This window comes from Nestor notabilis, unplaced genomic scaffold (genome assembly GCF_000696875.1).
Source record: "Nestor notabilis isolate BGI_N333 unplaced genomic scaffold, ASM69687v1 scaffold266, whole genome shotgun sequence".
In the NCBI taxonomy this organism is placed as follows: domain Eukaryota; kingdom Metazoa; phylum Chordata; class Aves; order Psittaciformes; family Psittacidae; genus Nestor; species Nestor notabilis.
The window spans coordinates 121837-138960 of record NW_009931244.1 but is presented as its reverse complement, the minus strand read 5'-3'; the positions used below and the strand labels follow the sequence as shown (position 1 = coordinate 138960).

General features: G+C 41.4%; 1 protein-coding gene across 1 annotated transcript in view; it reads left to right on the top strand.

Annotated features, from left to right (window-relative positions):
* Positions 1–3003: 3003 nt before the first annotated feature.
* Positions 3004–17124, top strand: part of MTHFS (5,10-methenyltetrahydrofolate synthetase (5-formyltetrahydrofolate cyclo-ligase)) — a 16934-nt gene continuing 2813 nt past the window's right edge. Inside the window, exon 1 of the mRNA XM_010015787.1 lies at positions 3004–3264. Within this exon, the coding sequence (XP_010014089.1) occupies positions 3054–3264 (211 nt within the window). The 5' untranslated portion in view covers positions 3004–3053. The remainder of the gene's footprint in view (positions 3265–17124) is intronic.

Below are 17124 nucleotides of genomic sequence, written 5' to 3'. Positions count from 1 at the left end.
TGTGTCCGTTTGGCCTCGTTTACCTGCCTGTATTCGCCGCCTGTATCTTCCCATGGTGTTTCTTCCATGCAATTTTATTTCTAACCTGATCCTGATACTTTAAAAGATACCAGGCGGGGTTTACCTAAGCGGTCCTAGCACAGCATGGTATTGACATGTACTTCTGAAAAGCCCTGTTTGCTTTTGGATCACAAAGTTTTTCTACAAATGTGTTTTATCATTTTAATAAACACAATAAAATTTTGTTCTGCAGTCACGGCATGTCCTAGAGCACAGTCCTCGGTTTTGCTTTTTGCAGCACCAGCGGGTATTTGTAGATGATCTACATTTGTGGTGTTATTTTCCTGCCAGACAATCACAAATCATTTAATAGACTTCACTTAATACTAGTGTGTAGCTGCTCAATGAGTGGGATGTGGCAGCGCAGGAACTTCAGCTGATAGGAAGCTTAATAGGAGTTCTTGTAACCCTTTTTTATAATTGGGAATGGTTTGGGGTTTTTTAATATGCGTACATATAATGTCCTATCATGTTTCTGCATTTTAGTAATCACACATCTGACACTAAAATCTCTCAGTTTTTAGGAAATACTGGCATGCATCCTTTTCCACACTGCAGAGGCCTCTGCCAACTTTATAAGCATCTAACCACTGTAGAACCAGGTTTTAGGAGCCCTTAGCCTTTGTCTAAACTCAGCAACAGAGCACTTATTTCTGCTTGTGAGAGCACACTAAAATATACAGCTTTTGTTTTGCCGAAAAGAAGGCATTGGGAAATATGACATGTAAATGGGTCTTATCTTGCTATTTTGATATTCTGACACAAGTTGAAAGTCCTGAGCTTGCTTGAGACAGAGTGGTGGTGTGCAAATGGCAGAAAGTAGAGTCAGCTTCTGTACAGGGGGGTAGTACTGCAGATATGAAGAATTTATTGAAAGTGCTAAAAAAACACTTGGAATTCTGTAAGGCCAAAAATGTAGCTTTATAAGATATATCACTGCTTGCAGCTAATAAAAGTGGGTAGGTTATTTTATAACACCTGAACAATATTTTTAGTCATAAAATCTCATCTCAAAGGATCTTTAAATTCAAAGTGAAACAGTTTCATGCGCTGACCCAGCCACTGGTATTTAATTAGCTTCTCGGTAATTGTTCTTTTTTAATGTTCAAGATTAAAGTCATGCTGTTTGCATGCTCTGATTCTGCAAAAATAGCCATCAGGTGGTGAGCAAAGGGCAGATAATATTTGCTAAGAGTGGAAAATCTTTCACCCTTCTCAGAAAATGCTCCGAGTCATAGCAGCTTCATCTTCACAGTTCTGAAAACATCCGAAATTGTGTCTTCCTGTGTGGTTTGACATCTTCAACCTCTTTTTTTTTTTGTACACGGCATAATCGATGTGTTACTGGACATGTCGGAGCAGATTGGACCTGTCTGGGGCCCACAGCACCACTTTGAAAGAGAAGAGTTTCATGTCTCAGTTTCTCTCTTCTCCAAAACCATGAGAAGATTCGGCTCTGGAGGCCCTCAACAACAAGAATCACGGGCACTGTCTGGAGTCTGCAATTTGACTAAATAGTCCTCCTTTCAAACAAAAGCTACTATGGAAATGCTGTTGTTTAAAAGCTTAATCACTTACATGGAAAAATCCATGTGTAATATTGGGCAAATTACAAAAGGAAGTAAAATATGGGTTTGAATTGTGAAGACGTTTCGATGGCCAACCAGCAACACATTACCGTAATTCGGTCTGCAGCAGGGTTTGGGTTTTTTTGGCCTTACAAAAATATATCCATCTTCTGAATGTTTCGCCTGGGCTTTTCGCTGCTGTGCTGGAAAGAAAGGGAAAAAAGGAGTGATAAGCATATCTCAGCTCGGACAGGGGCAATTATTTATCTCTCAGGCCAGGGGCAGGGCAAAGGCTAAAGCTCAGAAGAGCAAGTTACCCTGCAGTTACACAAACACAGAGCAGAGGATTTGGTGCTCTCTGTTCCACAGATAAGCACAGTTTCTCCATTATCTGATATTTTGGACAGATTTTTGCAAGTGTGGAGTAAAAATAAATCACATTTAAATGAGAAAGAACACATTTATATTTGTTTTCACCAGAGATAAGTAACAAACTATGTATGCTACTAGAGAATGAGAAGACAAACTTTTAAAAACCTCCTCTAAAATTTTTAATGTGGAATTCAAACTGGAATGGGGCAGAGACAATGAGGAATAGATCCACTAGCACTTTGTCACCATGTAAGTGTTTTTTGTTTTCCTTCCCATATTCACTCTTTTATAGCCCCAGCACAGAGAACATCATGAAAATCAAAAAATGGCAAGGCCATTTTTCCTTCAAGCTCTGAAAAATGTGCAGTAATAAGATCCCCTATTAGAAGCTGGTGGTGTTTGAAGTCATATATTTAAACTTGCTGTAGGGAAGGTGTTTCAGGTTAAAAGAAAGAAAGAAGGACCTGATCTTGGAAGATTTTGTGCTCTGCAGTCATCTACTCTGATGCTAATTTTCTTTTGAGTTATTATCATTGTTAAACTTCTCATTCTGCCTTGGCCTGGGTGGGAGATGCAGCGTGTAAAAAGGGTGGAAGAAAAGGAATGCAAAAACTTGTGTCTTGCATAAGCTGGTAGTTCTGACCTGCTGTATCTTTCTCTGGTGATGTTGGGCATTTGAGGATGTCTGCACTGTATGGCACAAACATTTAAAGGATCAGGAGATTGTCTCCTAAATTGTTGTGTTGTTTTTTTTTTTTGCTGGCCCAAACCTGTGTTACAGTGTTTTGTTCATTAGGTGCAAAAACTTAACCTATTTTCATTTTGCTGATACTAGAAATGTTCGAGTAGGAAACTAAAGTCAATTTCTTCTTTTTATGATGCCTGGTAGTTTGTATCTCTACCCTTTTCAGTAGAGATTTTGCTCCAGTTGTGTGTTTAATTAAAATAAGTACTTTTCATAAACTTTTCGTAAACAGATTGCACTAATTTCCCATGTAGGTGATTGGCCATCCCAAGTATCAACAATCCAAAAGAATTGCAATCTTCCTAAGTATGCCAGATGAAATCCAGACAGAAGAAATCATTAAGGACATTTTTAAGCAAGGCAAAGAGTGTTTCATCCCACGTTACAAGCCTCACAGCAATCACATGGACATGCTGAAGTTATCATCAGCTGAAGACATTTCATCACTCACTTTGACATCCTGGAATATTCTTCAGCCTAGTGATGATGACAGTGCACGAGAGGAAGCTCTTGCTGGTGGTGAGTGTTTTCGTCCTTATTGTGCAGATGTTGAGCAGGAGTAGCCTGGAGGCCTGTAGGAAATAATCTGATAGGAAGAATGAAATGAGATGCTACGCTTTGGTTTTACATCTTGTAGAGGTGCTTAAGTCAATGTAAGCAGATACTTGTTTCTCTTGAGTGTTTTTCTCTAGCCTGTGCCACCCCTGTGATGTGTCAGCAGGGCAGGAACAAGACTGCACAGTTGATCCAGCTGAAAAAAACTCAGCCCACCAGATAAATCAGCTTCTTGGATATCCTTGGAAATCACCACATGGATATCTTCAGCACAGTCTTAGCAAGCATAACATAGAGGCTCATGGAGGAGATGGGCTTGCCAGGAGTGGCTTAGGCTCCTATTGAAAGTCACAGGGATTCACAGTTTTAGGATGCACTCTGAGAACTTCAGTTTGCACTGCCTGAAAGGTGGGGAACTTTTCAGGTGATGTCTGTAGGCTGACATGCGAATTCTCTGAAATCTTTGATCCTGCAAATTGTATTGCATGGATAAATCAGTGCTGACACGGGGCCTACCCATGCAGAACACCTCTCCAGACTGAGACCTTTGTCTGAAAATAAAAAGACTTTCCTGTAGGCCTGGATGAATATTACAAATCTTTTTCATCATTCTTCTCTCACATTTTGATTTTATAATGCTGTCTCAGACACTGGATTCTTCATAGAGTTGAAAAGTAAGATTGGTTTAGATCTAGCTAAAGGCATGTAGTTTTTAGTCCCAAAATAACCTCTGTCTTTCTTAGCCTAAAATTCCCCAACTTCTACAAACTTATAAACAAACTTAGTTCTGTGTCTGCATTCAGTATTTGCATTCTTTTCGTGAAGACATTAATATCTTCTTGAAACATCTGAAGAAATGTTTAATGTCATTAATGGAAAACTCACGTTGAACTCAAGCTTGACACAGTCTGGGAAAATTTTCTCTGGGTGGACATTAACCATGCAGACAGCTTCCACACCTCACAGCCTTACCAGCTTTTTAATGCTTAGTAGAGGAACATAACATTTATATGACTCTGGTTGGTTGAACTTGGGTCTGTATTTGCTTCAGGATGCTAGTGTACTTTTGCCCAGAACACTTAACTGTGTTTGTTTCTCTTTTGTTTTCAATCTATACCTCTTTCCTGTTTCAGAATCATTTCTGTGTTGACCTCTTAGCTAGCAAGGAATTTCAGTGCTTCATACAGTCATCTTCTTCACATTTAATATTTAGCACTGTAACTTTTTTTCCTAATTTTTGTCAAAAATTTGTGTACATTGGTGGGATTCAGGGGCTTTTGAAGGTAACCCTTGAAATGTCCAGGGTTCAGGCACTTGGGACAAGCTTTTCGACTACTGATGAACTGCTGTTCATTGAATTAAACAAGTCTGTTGCAGAGATCACAGAGTAAACACACAGCAGTTTTAGGTATGATGGGAGCAAGGACTACCTGGTGTAGAGTGCACTGAGATGTAGCTGTTGGGACAGCCCAGGTGCCAGGCAGTGAAGATGATGGAGGAAGAGAGGAGCAAGCTTTGGTACCTGGCTAGCTCTAGAGCTGCTGTTCCATTGTCTGCACTAGGATATGGTTATGGGCAGAGAGCAATGCCAAAAGAGCTGCTGCAGTCTACAAAGAGATGCCAAGAGAGCAGTTGTAACGACTGGTGTGTGTCCACATCAAACTTGTTCTGCCTGAAGCTCAGTTTCAGTCTGTACTAAGTAATTTAGAAATAATTCGGTTTGGATTGGAAGTCAGACCTTGGTCCTTTATTCTTGGACAGTTTTTGTAGATTAAAGAATAAGTTTAGGTTTGTTTCACTATTGCATAATCAGACTTTGTCCCCACAGAAACATCCACTGTATCTCAGTGTGTCTTCAAATTCCTTTTGCTGTATTTTTTTGTGTCAGTTACTATATTTTTTGAACTTGGGTACATTTGCAGGAATGCAAATTGCCTTGCTGCTGCATCCATCCTCCATTCTTGGCATTATGCATGGATGAAACATTTATCTCTGTGATGTTATCAAATACTGTGGTGATCTGAGGCATTTACATTGTTATAAGGAGATAACACGGTGTTACATTAGTAATGTTCCCATTGCTGGCATAAGTTGCTATGTAATTTCCAAGAAATACCCTGCAGGTACATAAATAAGTCATGTCATTTCTGAGTGTATTCATTTTGCATGACAAAAAGCTTAAATTCACACTGTCCTTAAAACTTCAGGCATGGTTATTGTGAAGAATAGCTCAAACATTAGAGTAGGTATAATTTTTGCATAGACTTTCCTAGTCTTTGGTAGTGCTCAGGCAGTGTCTAATAGATGTGAACCCTTCCTTTTGAATAGACCCTCTTCTTCAAGACAGCCCATCTTCTGTTGGATCAGGGTTTACCTATTTTCATCTTGGCAGCACACTACATACACCTTGTTGGCATAAACAAAGATCTCTGCAGATTTGGTAGCAGAAAGTCTGCTATCTTTACTGCACATGGGTGACAGTAATCCTCATATGAACAGTTGCTTTCTTTAGGCTAATGGACACAGTAACAGAACAAAGGTGAAAGAAGTTCAGATATTTTGTTTGGAGTAGAGATGTGTGCAGGTGCATGACTTGGGTTCATTTCCAGCTGTACCTACTGAAAGATTTAGACAACTTCTGGAGCAAGCCAGTGGTATGTTTTCTTAATAGGTACCAATTCCCACTTGTATCCTTGCCCATCAGAAATGTAATGTGCACTGGTATCAGGTTTTGCCCAAGGTAATACTTTCTATGAAATTTCAGGTGGGTTGCAGTCATTGTTTACAGGAGTGTAAATACCTCGCACAACTTTGGAAGGAGTAAATAAGATAAAACCATGCTCCCTGTTTGCTTTTTACCATGACTCCTACAAAAATTTAAAAGGACATTTCCCCAGCAGTTCTAATTTCAATGTGGTTTAGCAAGGCGGTGTGATTCAGCTGGCTGGACATAGGTTTCCTAACTTGTAATGACATGTATTATTACTTAAACCTGTTCTGAGAACTATGGTAAAAAGCTGTGACTGAAAAAAAAAAAAAGACTGGATTGAGTTCATAGAATTATAGAATAACTATTCTATGGGTTGGAAAGTTACCTCCATATGGTAAAATTCTTGGAGGTGGCTTCTTTGAAGGGAATGCAGGTGGCCAACTTTGGACTGAAGAATTTCAGGTAGCAGTCTTGGACCTGAGGGAATATTATACTTAAATGTTCATAACTGAACTACTGACTAGTAGTTGAAGGTGTACAGTGAATTATAGGCAACTTTTAAAACATTCACCTAGGTAATGGAGAGAGGGGGTTTGGCCTAGATATTTTTCCTTGGCTGAAAAAATAAAGAGTTACGACAAATTATGGCTCTGGAGCTGATTACTCTGATGGACTGTGAGGCACTCTCCTAAGAAATGTAACAAATGGGATTATGTGTACAAACTTAAATCGGCCTCTTTATCTGTGTAAATTCTGCCCTGGCCTTTAAGTACATTACTACATAGTGTTTGCCTATTGGATCTGGGCTCATTCAAAGATGAACCCAGATGAGGTGATACTGGCTCTTCTAAAGATGCAGAACATGAACACTGCTTGCTGTTAGCGAATGCTGCTGACAAGTATGTGCTCAGTCATTTGATTTCTCTCTGTTCAAGTTAGAGCTGCAGGCCTTTACTACTATGCGTTATGGTATGGCAATAGAGTTCTTCATTTCTGTATGGGCTCTTTATCACTACAGTGTTCAATGACTTAAAAATATTAACCAGTATTTGCTGATGGAAAAGCAGCAGAGGCTTGGGATCCTGGTTCCAGCCTGAGTTGTGCAAAGGATCTGTCCCCACTGAACACAGGCTCATTTGCTTGGCTTTCCAAACATTACGGTTTCTTCTCTGTTCCCTCTGAAATGATCATTTCTTAGACTTGCCTCATCCTTGGGCTAGACCCCATTTCCCAGCTTAATTTCTCTGCCTACACGATGCTCCTTTCCATCCTTCTGCTCTTTGCCCATCCTGTCTGAATCTCCCTCTCCAAGTGTCCTTCCAGAACACTTTTGAGACTTGCTGTAGCATAAATTACAACATACAGCAGAAACAGGCAGGGACGGCTTGCTCACATATATTGTATTTGGTTTATAAAGGCTATTTATGCTGGGAAGCGTTATCCTCTTGCAGGGAAAATGCTGGCTACCTCTAGGCTACAGTTTGAAGCAACCTCAAGTAGTATGAGTGACCATTAGCCCTGTTTTAAACTTTGCCACTGGGATTTGCCCTGCAGAAACACTTTAGTCCACAGAAGCTCTTTTTCATCCATCTTTAAACTACTGCTATTTATTCATACATTCAAAGAGGCTGCATTTGCTACCAGGACTGATGGCCTTGTGATGCCAGCAGTCTTCATTATTCCAAATTTTAGCGCAGTTCTTTAGGAGTGTGACTGAAGTGGTGGCAGTACAATCTTGAGAGGAATAGGTTTAATTTACAGCTGTGAAACAAAGTGGGATGTAAAAAAAGATAATTGGTTGTCCCTGCTCCCCCTGCCCAAAAAAAGATGCATAAGAAATGGGAGAAAATGTTGGGTCTTGAAGCACAGAGTTGTTATAATATGCTGCTTCAGCTCCATTAGGTGTTGTGTAGCTGTCCATGAAGGCACAATGGGACCATACAAAATGATGCTAATCATTCTGAAGAAACATGTGTAGTAAATAAAGCTCAGGGGTAACCAAATGTTTAAATGAGATCTATGCAGATTGGAATGTATCTGGATGTAATGAAACATGGGTGTGAGAAAAGCGGAGATGTTAAATATTACTGCTTTGGAAAAAAACAAAAGTACCCCAAAAGAGATTGTAAAGTGATTGAGAGCACTATTAGATTTTCTTCTCCTTTGGGAAACTTGATTAAAACTTACAGTATAAAATATGTCAAGGAATAGATTATAATTTAAAATCTTTTTACACTGGTCATAAAAAAGAAAACCTGAGAGCATGGCATGAAACAGAATTGAAAATCAAGGCTTAGCTCCTAATGTAATTTATTTTTTAATGAAATGATTTAAAGTTTGGAATGAACTTCTGCTTGGAGACAATGAGCCATAGTATTTTGATATGCAAAGGAGAACAAATTCAGTGCAAGGGAGGCATTAACATGCTCGTGATGAGTCTTCTTGTGAAGAGAGGATGCTTCCCCTCACACAGTGCAGGATCAAAGCACTGGGCATTTCAGATCTCACAACTTGCAGCTATGCAGCAATACCCGAAATTCCTTCCCAGCAGCTGCAGGCCTGGCTCATCCCCTTACAGACAGGTTCTGGTTTCTCTTTACCTGTGGGCATTCCGAACGTTGCTCTAAGCATCTCATTTTACTTGTATTGAGCCCTTGGCTCCGCTGCCTTCTGACAGCTGTGAGTTGCACTGGTTAGTTAGCTGTAATGTGAAATATTATGTTCCTTATTATGTTAATATCATATTATGTTCCTACAGTGTGTGAAATACTGTGTTCCTTGTATTCATTATAAATCTGCTGCTTTCAGTTCAAGTGATACCTCCTTCTTCTCTGATGAAAAGTAAATAAGGATGTTTGATTTCTTTCCATTATTCATTGTTCAGTTAAAGCTGTATTATATCTATTGTATTTTTTTCTCTCAAACTTTGTCTGTTTTTTTATTCTCATATAGAAGCTTTTCTAGATCTGTAAGAGTCCCAGCCATCGCTCTTTCTTTTCTTTTGCAATCTCTCTGATGTTATTTTGGAGAAAAGATGCCTGAGAGAAAATGTTATGCCCAGGTAAAGAGATACTGTGAAATATGAGTAGCGGCACTGTAAATGTTAATTCTTTCTGTATATACCAAGACACTGCCTTTCAAATCAGCTTACCAGGCAGATCTTTTCTACTGGTTTCCACACAGGTATCCTGTAATGATGCATCATTACAAAAATGCCTGTCCCAGTGTTAAAAATCCGTAACAAATTTTGCATTATTCTACCTGGCATGTTCCATAACAGGTAGAGTTGGAAAATGCTTGCTTGGAAATTAAATATTTCAGGTGTTGGACCCAGCTGTGATAACAAGTTTCCCTCCAGGTTTTTCTGCATCCCAGCCTTCAGTTGAAAGACATAGGACTCCATCACCAGCATTGGGATTGTTCTCCCCAGCAGCTGGTGTCTGCCCTTCCCCTTGATGTCTGCACCAGCTTCCACAACTCTCTGAAACAGCTTCATAGCAGGCAGCACCCAATTTGCTAGGTGAATGCAGGGACTTTTGGCTGAGCTTCTAACCATGCTGCTGTTCAGTGACAGCTATAGCTTGATGACACAGAGTCTCTTTCTTTGAAAGGCTTCTAAAAAATGCTCTGAAATGCAGAAGTTGATGTGTTTATGTGTCATCACTTTGTAATGCCCTTTAGTGTCTTATGTCCCGAGTTGCCTTGGTGCAGACTAAACTGCGAACACAGTGTGGTTTGATTTGAATACCGCCTGTGCCAGGTTATCCTGCAGTGAACCTGGAGGACTGAGAGCTCTGGAACACTACAGCTCTTTGCTTTCATAAAGTTCATTAAGGCTTTTAAAGAGTGCTTTTCCTTGTAATCATCTTAAGTGTCACATCCATGTTTGCCTTCTTGCAGAAAACATTCCCCTTCCACTCAGCAAAACAACTAAAAAGATTACTTCTGCTGTAATCAATTAAAGTTTAAAGAGAAGTGAAAGTGACATAGGCAAGGACTATAAAGACTATAAATCCACTGCAAGTAACTCTCAAGTGTTTTGTTTCAAAGAGGGCTGATTTTGCTACACTGAGTATGAACAGTAGCACTGTCAGTTTCTTCATACCGTTTCCTAGAGACAGGAGTCTCTCAAAAGCAAGTAAGAGGTTAGGTTAATTTCTGGAGCATGGCGTGAGTCTGTACAACAAACTCATACAGGGGAAATGCAAACATGCAACTGTCTCTGCCTGCGGTAATTAGTACAAGCAGACATTTTTGTCTCCCTTTATTTTCACTTTTGGAAAGGAAAAGCCAGCACCAAGGTCATCCCAGTTCCTTTGTGCACATAACCTGGACAATCCCAAGAGCAAGAGAGGAAGCTTTTTCCTGCTGCCAACCTGTGTAAAGTAATGTGGATTGAAGGTGCAGTTTGATGAGAGGACTGAACCCTGCTAGCATGTGGCTGGTGCCAGAAGGGACAGTCCTGATGCTCTTATCCAGCTCGGTGCTTTCCTTATCCTCCCAACCCCAGAGCCATCTCCGGTAGTCACTGCTAAGCAGATGCAGCTCATGAATCTGGCACAAAATCACTACTTTATTTTCTTTCTTTTTCCTGGGATTGGTTTTCTGCCAGCTTAGTGGGCTATTAAATCAGGTCAGCACTTTTCCAGCTACAAAAGATTTCTCTTCCTGGCACAGTTAATCCCTGCTGTCTTTGCTGGGATTCAAAATACACTGTCATTTCCCCCGTACAGTGGGAAGTTCTTTGGACCTGGCTGAGAGCCACTGGCTTTCAGGGAGCAGGAGACTCGTGCTGCTGTTCCACGATGTAAGGATAGCTCTTGGTCTTCATGTTTGGTATCATAACTGGACTCAGTTCCTGCCTGTGGTGGCTGTTGTGCATTTGAGATGGGAGTCAGCTTTTGGGTTGTAGGTGGAGGTCGAACTCCTGTCCGGGAGTGACATGAAGCCCTTTGCCGGCAGGTGTCAGTATTCCATACATTTGCTATGGAGCATTGGTGTAATTTAATCCTGTAATTGAAATCTCATCCAGGCATTGTATTCACACACACAGGAGAACAAGTTCTCCAGCCTAATGTCTCAAAAAAATCAGGGGTTAGAGTGAAGGAGGTGGGGAATTCCAGGGAGAGTTGGGTTTTATCATCAGTGCAAGCTTAAAAAGATAAAAGAAAATCTAGTGATGGAAGAAGCAGGATTTCTCAGCTGTTGTGATGTTAACACGTTTGACACTAACAGAGAAGGTACCATCACCTCCAAACCATCTGACTCTACATGTTCAATAAACCCTCCCTCTATACATGCCTAATGTTCCCATCAAGTGGTGTAACTCCCTACAGGAGTCAGGTTTATGCACTGACAAAGAAATTGATGCCTTAACCATTTATATTTCACAAGCAATTCCGTCTGTCTCATGATAGGCTATCTGCTGAGTGAGTCAAAGGGCATTGGAAATGCTGATAGTGATGCATTGACTGAAAAAAAAAACCCCAGATGATTCACTTCTGTTGTATTTTGACTTAAAAATATCCAGACAGCAGCATGCAAAAGAGGACCAAGAAGAACTGAAGAAATGAAGTAGAGCACATGCACATGTATCGCATGGAAGTGTTTAAGTTCTCAGATAAACACTATGGGAAGTGTAGCTGGTAAGATCTTAAAGAATGCAATATAAAACCACAGAAAGATACACAAAGATCCTTGTATTTTAGGCTGCAACAGTGTTAGGACAATCCCAACATAAGGAGTTCAAGCACCAGTGCCTTGAGAGTCTCTCTAAAGAAGCAGATTTGCAGTCAGCGTTTGCTGATCTAACAAGATGTGTTGATGTGCTGTAAAGTGGCTCTAATGTCGTTTGGAATTGCTCTTTGGTACATCTTGTTTCAGAGTATTTTGGTGGTTTAGAATCACAGGAGAACCCAGGTGCAAGCCTTTGAACCAGACATTTTTCATTGCCAATGTTTTCCCAATTGGACTGTTCTAACCCTGATCACATATCTGTGTATCAGGAGCAGATAAGTCAGACTAATACGTAAAAAACATTTCTAAGTAATTATTTCCTTTACTCTGAATTTGCAAACCCCGACATTTTTGTAGGTGGCATTGAGTAGTTACAGTTTATTTATGGGGCTTACACAGACTTGATGAATAATAGTGAAATAGAAAAGTACTTGTTCAGGTTTTCTTTTGGGTAGACATTTGGCAAGTTCTGAAAATGAGACACTAGACCTCAGCTAATTTAAACCTCAGGGGAGATGAGTGTGATGGTTATGGCCTCGCACACTCTTCCCAAGTTGTGAAACCAGCTAGATTTGAACAAAAGTCTTAGCCTTACACAGTAGCCTCCCTGACGACACATGAAAGGATATTTGTCTGTGGAGCAGGACAGGTTCGTTTATGCAGGGCTGACATGCTGCAGCTGATGCTGCACAGTGCACTTACCCATCGAATGCATTGGCACTACATGTATAAGATTTTGTTTTAAATAGGAGGGTATTTGCTTGATCCCAGCTTAGTAGCACAGGAGATGATCAAGCAGCTCTATTAGCGTGTTTTGCAGGTTTAATAGTAGGACAGTGGCTGCCACTTGGTTGTTTTAAACCTGTATGACTGATGGCTATCATGTAGCTTCTCAGGGGGAAGTATAAATATTTTATTATGCTGTGGTTCAGAAGGGCAAGTGTGAACTGTGGAGACCAATGTTTCATGCTGATACAAAGCACTGACATGGATGAGTAGATAGATAAACACTGAGTTGCTCAGTGTTTGTTTGTAGATTCTGCTGATGGTTCTATTTTCTGCAAAATATTTTACTGAAGTAATAACAGAAGCTGTCTCAGTCATGCTTGTGAACCAGTTGCCTGGGCAGGGGCTGCAGAGGAGATAGTCTGCTTGGCATCTATATGTATGTAAAAGGTAGATGGGTGGGTTATGGGTGGGCATAGATGTGGGTAAAAAGCTTTTTAGAAGACAAAAGGACACAAAACCTTCCTGGTGCCTGCAATTCCCATACACAAATAGGAATGAAAACAAAGCAAGCGATTGCCCTGGGTGTTAAAAAAGCATTCCTCCCTGGATGAGGTATTAGCCTTGAGGTCCTCACCATGTGTGGGGTAGCAGGAGAGCATGGATGGACCCTGTGAGATTTGGATGTGATACTTTGATTTTTCATTCCTGTGCCTGGCTAGCGTGTGCTGGGTAAAAAGCGAGCATCTGTCTCTCCTTCTAAAGCAGCAGTTACCTATGAATAGTTAGAAAACAGTTTGAAGTGATGTGGTACTGCACAGTTAAAGGTGTTCGTACAGGGCTGTCAGACAAAAGGAAACAGCTGGAGGAACAGCAGTTTAAACTGAGCTGGGTTTTCAAACTAATGTGAAACACAACTTTTAGTCGTGCTAAGTTCATAAGAAGACTACAGAGCGAGCACCAGAGGAGAGCTGTTGGTGAACAACCACCAACAAATATCTACAAGATAAAAGAATTCATTTTTCTCAAACTTGTATCAGTAACTTGGGATATGGTTCATGTAGGTTGGTGCAGAGGGGAGTCAGTGGGGCAATGCTGATTTATGGTAACTGAAGATCTGATCCTTTGTGTTGTATCTTAGGTTTCCTAGGAGATGAGAATTCATGCCAAGAGTCTGATGCTAATTTTCAAAGGCTGTATCATGTGAGCAAATGGGAATTACCAGATTCCTTTCCCTTTAGGGATTTATTTAAAAGAGTTTCATTTCTGTTTAAGGGATTGCATTTGCATTTTAGCAGACTGGCTGGGTGAAGTTAAGCAATGTAACTGTTTATGTCTGCCATCCCCTGTGTTACTGGAAGTCCCATCATTGATTTTGGATGAATCACTTTTTTTCAAATGCTTATCAATTGAAGCAAAGAGTAATGGTTTTGTCTCCTTGCTCATGTGATTGGGGTATAACAGTATCTGGCTTCTCCAGGGCTTACTCAGGATAAGGAGTTGGTTTCCTCTGGAAGCAGTCCCAGCCTTTCCAGGAACCACGTACCTCTGCACGGTTTGGATTAGGCCTGTGGTGAACAGAACTGGCATTTCCATTTTGACCCTATACCAAAGCAAGTGTGTAATAGTGGAGATGTGCTTGAAACCAAGGGCAGGTTTTTTCCAAAGGGCAGACCATTTTTATCTGGAAGGAAATACCAAGCTGTTAGAAACCTCAGGAGTGGCATGAGGGCACCCAGGACATTCTAGGGAGACGGCTTTGCACTAGTCATAAAGGGCAAAGGATTTGTTTTGCTGTAGCATAATTGAAATACTTCTGTGGAGTTGTTTTCCCTGAGATCTGGTGATTAACCCAGACCACAGTTGTTAGGTGCTGTGTAAATACAGATGATGATCTGTGCCCTACAGAGTACATGTTCAGAAGTCAACACCTACCCAAGAGGCCTAACTATGCTGGTGCTGACAGTAATTAAAGTTACAGTAACGACTCTGCCTTAATTAGAACTTTCTGAGTTATTCCAACTCATTGGCTCATACCCTGCATGTCACCGAGACTGATACTTAAAATGTTAGGTTCAAGTGATTATGTTTTTCCTCTGTGATGGGATAAGAGATGCAGATGATGGTTACTGCACCCTTTTCACTCTGAAAAGGTTTTCCTGCAAAAGGCTTTGTTTTTGTCTCCACTGTGGTCCTTGCTAGGTCAGAAAAGGATCAAAATAAGCTTCCATTCCGTGTAAATGAATAGCTTTCAAATATCTGTTGGCTGTGCAGCAGTTGCACGGAGACTGATCTGTCATTGTTTATGTTGTGCGTAACACCATACACACTCCTTTCCTTTAAACAGAAAGTTGTTCTTGCCCTGGTTCTTCTGGTCCTGCACTTTATGTAATACTGGCATCCGAGCAAAGTGGGGAGTCCCTGACTACCACCGCAGAGCAAGCTGTGCGTGGAAGAAACCCAGCCACTGAAAACCTCATTCTTGCCCCAGGTACCAGGCTGGGAGGATCAAGTCATCTTCGTGGTGATGGAGTAAACGATGCACAAACTTCTCTGCTTCAGGGAGAAGCTTAAACTGCAGAGCTGCTGCTGTAAGGAGCAGCAGCAGTGACATGCAGAGCTGATTGCTGTTGACCTCTTGTAGGCTTGAGCTCAGGAGGTGTCCGTGCTGAGAGCATGATTTTTATGAGCACATTGCTGTTCTTTAGAGGGACACAGGAGTTGCTGCAGCTCAGCCTGTCTCATCCTCTTGTAAGTGCTTGGGAGGCAAGGATCAGAAGAAGCCTAGCTCCCACTTTGATGGGTCACAGGCACTTCACAAGTGAGTTGCAGTGAGGGATAAGAAGCTGCCATGACCAAAGTATTTCAGTTTCATCTTCCATTAGGACTGTCTAGCTGTGCAGGGGGAGATGAATGACCCCACATGCGGGTGGCAGTGGGCTGGTGGAGCCCCTTCAAACCTGGGAGGACAGGGACAATGCTAGCTGCTCCTTCTGAGAGCAGGACAAATCCCCAGCAGTCTTTACATGACCTGTATCTGTGCAGTTTGATGGACTCTTCTATAATTAACCATTGTCAAGAACATTTCTTAAAATGCCGGCTGGCATTTCAAATAGGAACATCAGATTAAGGAGAAGAGCGGTAATGAGGTGGAAGGAGAAAATCCTTCCCTGGGGAACAAATCAAACCTGATATCATCATGGAAGGTAATGAGAAATGCACTGCCAAACTAAGGAGGTTCACTGCAGCTGCGTAGAGGAAGCGAAACCGTCTATTCCTATTTAAAACACCAGAGAGGGGATGCTCATGTTTTGGTCTGCTGGTTAAGTCAGGGGACATGCAGTTTCCACACCTGCATCTTGCGTTTCCTGAGTCCTTGGGTAAGTCATTTTAGTTCTGTGTAACATAAGGTATGTCCATGTAGGCATATGCAATTCGGTGCAGAGTGTGCCTGTACGTAGCAGGTTCTGAAGCTGTTAAAGTATGTAAGAAGCATTGATATTCTCTACACAGAAGCTGGAGCAATAAATTGTTGCTTGAGATGGTGTTTTTAACCTTTAGCAATTTGCAGACCACAAGCAAGTATTCCAGGAGAAGCACAGATTACCTCTTCGCTGTGGGAGTGCTTTCCTGGGCTCCTGTAGTCATAGGAGCCTCAGGGATACAAGAACCACTAGCTAACAACTACAGACACGTGGGGGACAAGGAGAGGGATAGAAGTAGGTAACAAATGTGGGAGCTCCCTTAGCATGCTTTACGAGGTGCTAAAAACTGATGTGGTGTTTGGTGCCCAAGTACCTGCTCTGTCCTTTCAGGAACAAGGATGCCATTTCACACAGGGGTCTGTGGGAACACGGGGAGCAGGGTGTGAGAACAGAGCAAGCTTGCAGGGCATCCTGAGTGGCAACCAGTGGTCCTGCAGGGCTGGAAGGGCCTGGGAGCATGAGGGCCCTGTGCCAAGATGGATAAGATGTTCTTAACCTCACCTGCCATCCTGTTGATGTACTCTCATTGCTGATAGTAATTTTATGTGTCTGCAATCTCGGTCTCATCTGTATCTGCAATCTTGGTCTCATCTGTGTGTCACCTCTCATCCTGTAACAGCTCTTCCCCCGCACTGCCACAAGCACCACAAGAGGTTTTGTTGCTCCCCAAGTTATGTGGTGAGGAAGAGTTCTGTCCATGCAGCTCTGTATCATTCATTCCGATTCCAACCCTAACCATTCTATGATTCTCTGATCCCGGGGTAGGATTTGGGCTAATGGTGCTTGAACTGCCCTTGGGATCCTTGCAGAGTAGCTGTGTCATTTTTCTATTGAAAGTCTTGCTTGGCATTTTACTTAAATCTTGTGTGGTGTGAGTTGCATGGGTATCAGACAGTGTGTTGTGAGTCAGAGCAAAGGCAGTCACTATTGCAGTGCTCCAGTGGAAGAAAAATAAAAGCGTAACTGTTACCACATTTAGAGTATAATTTTTCATATTGAGATTTGTACAAGCATGATTGAGTTACTCAGCATAAAACCCCCATGATTATGGAGGAGCTGACTCATTAAAATACAGTCTGTTTCTCCAGAGAACCCAGAAGAGAACACAGTGCTTTATAATATATCTAAAGTCACTCAAGTGTGCCTGGTGCTATCAGTTAAACTATG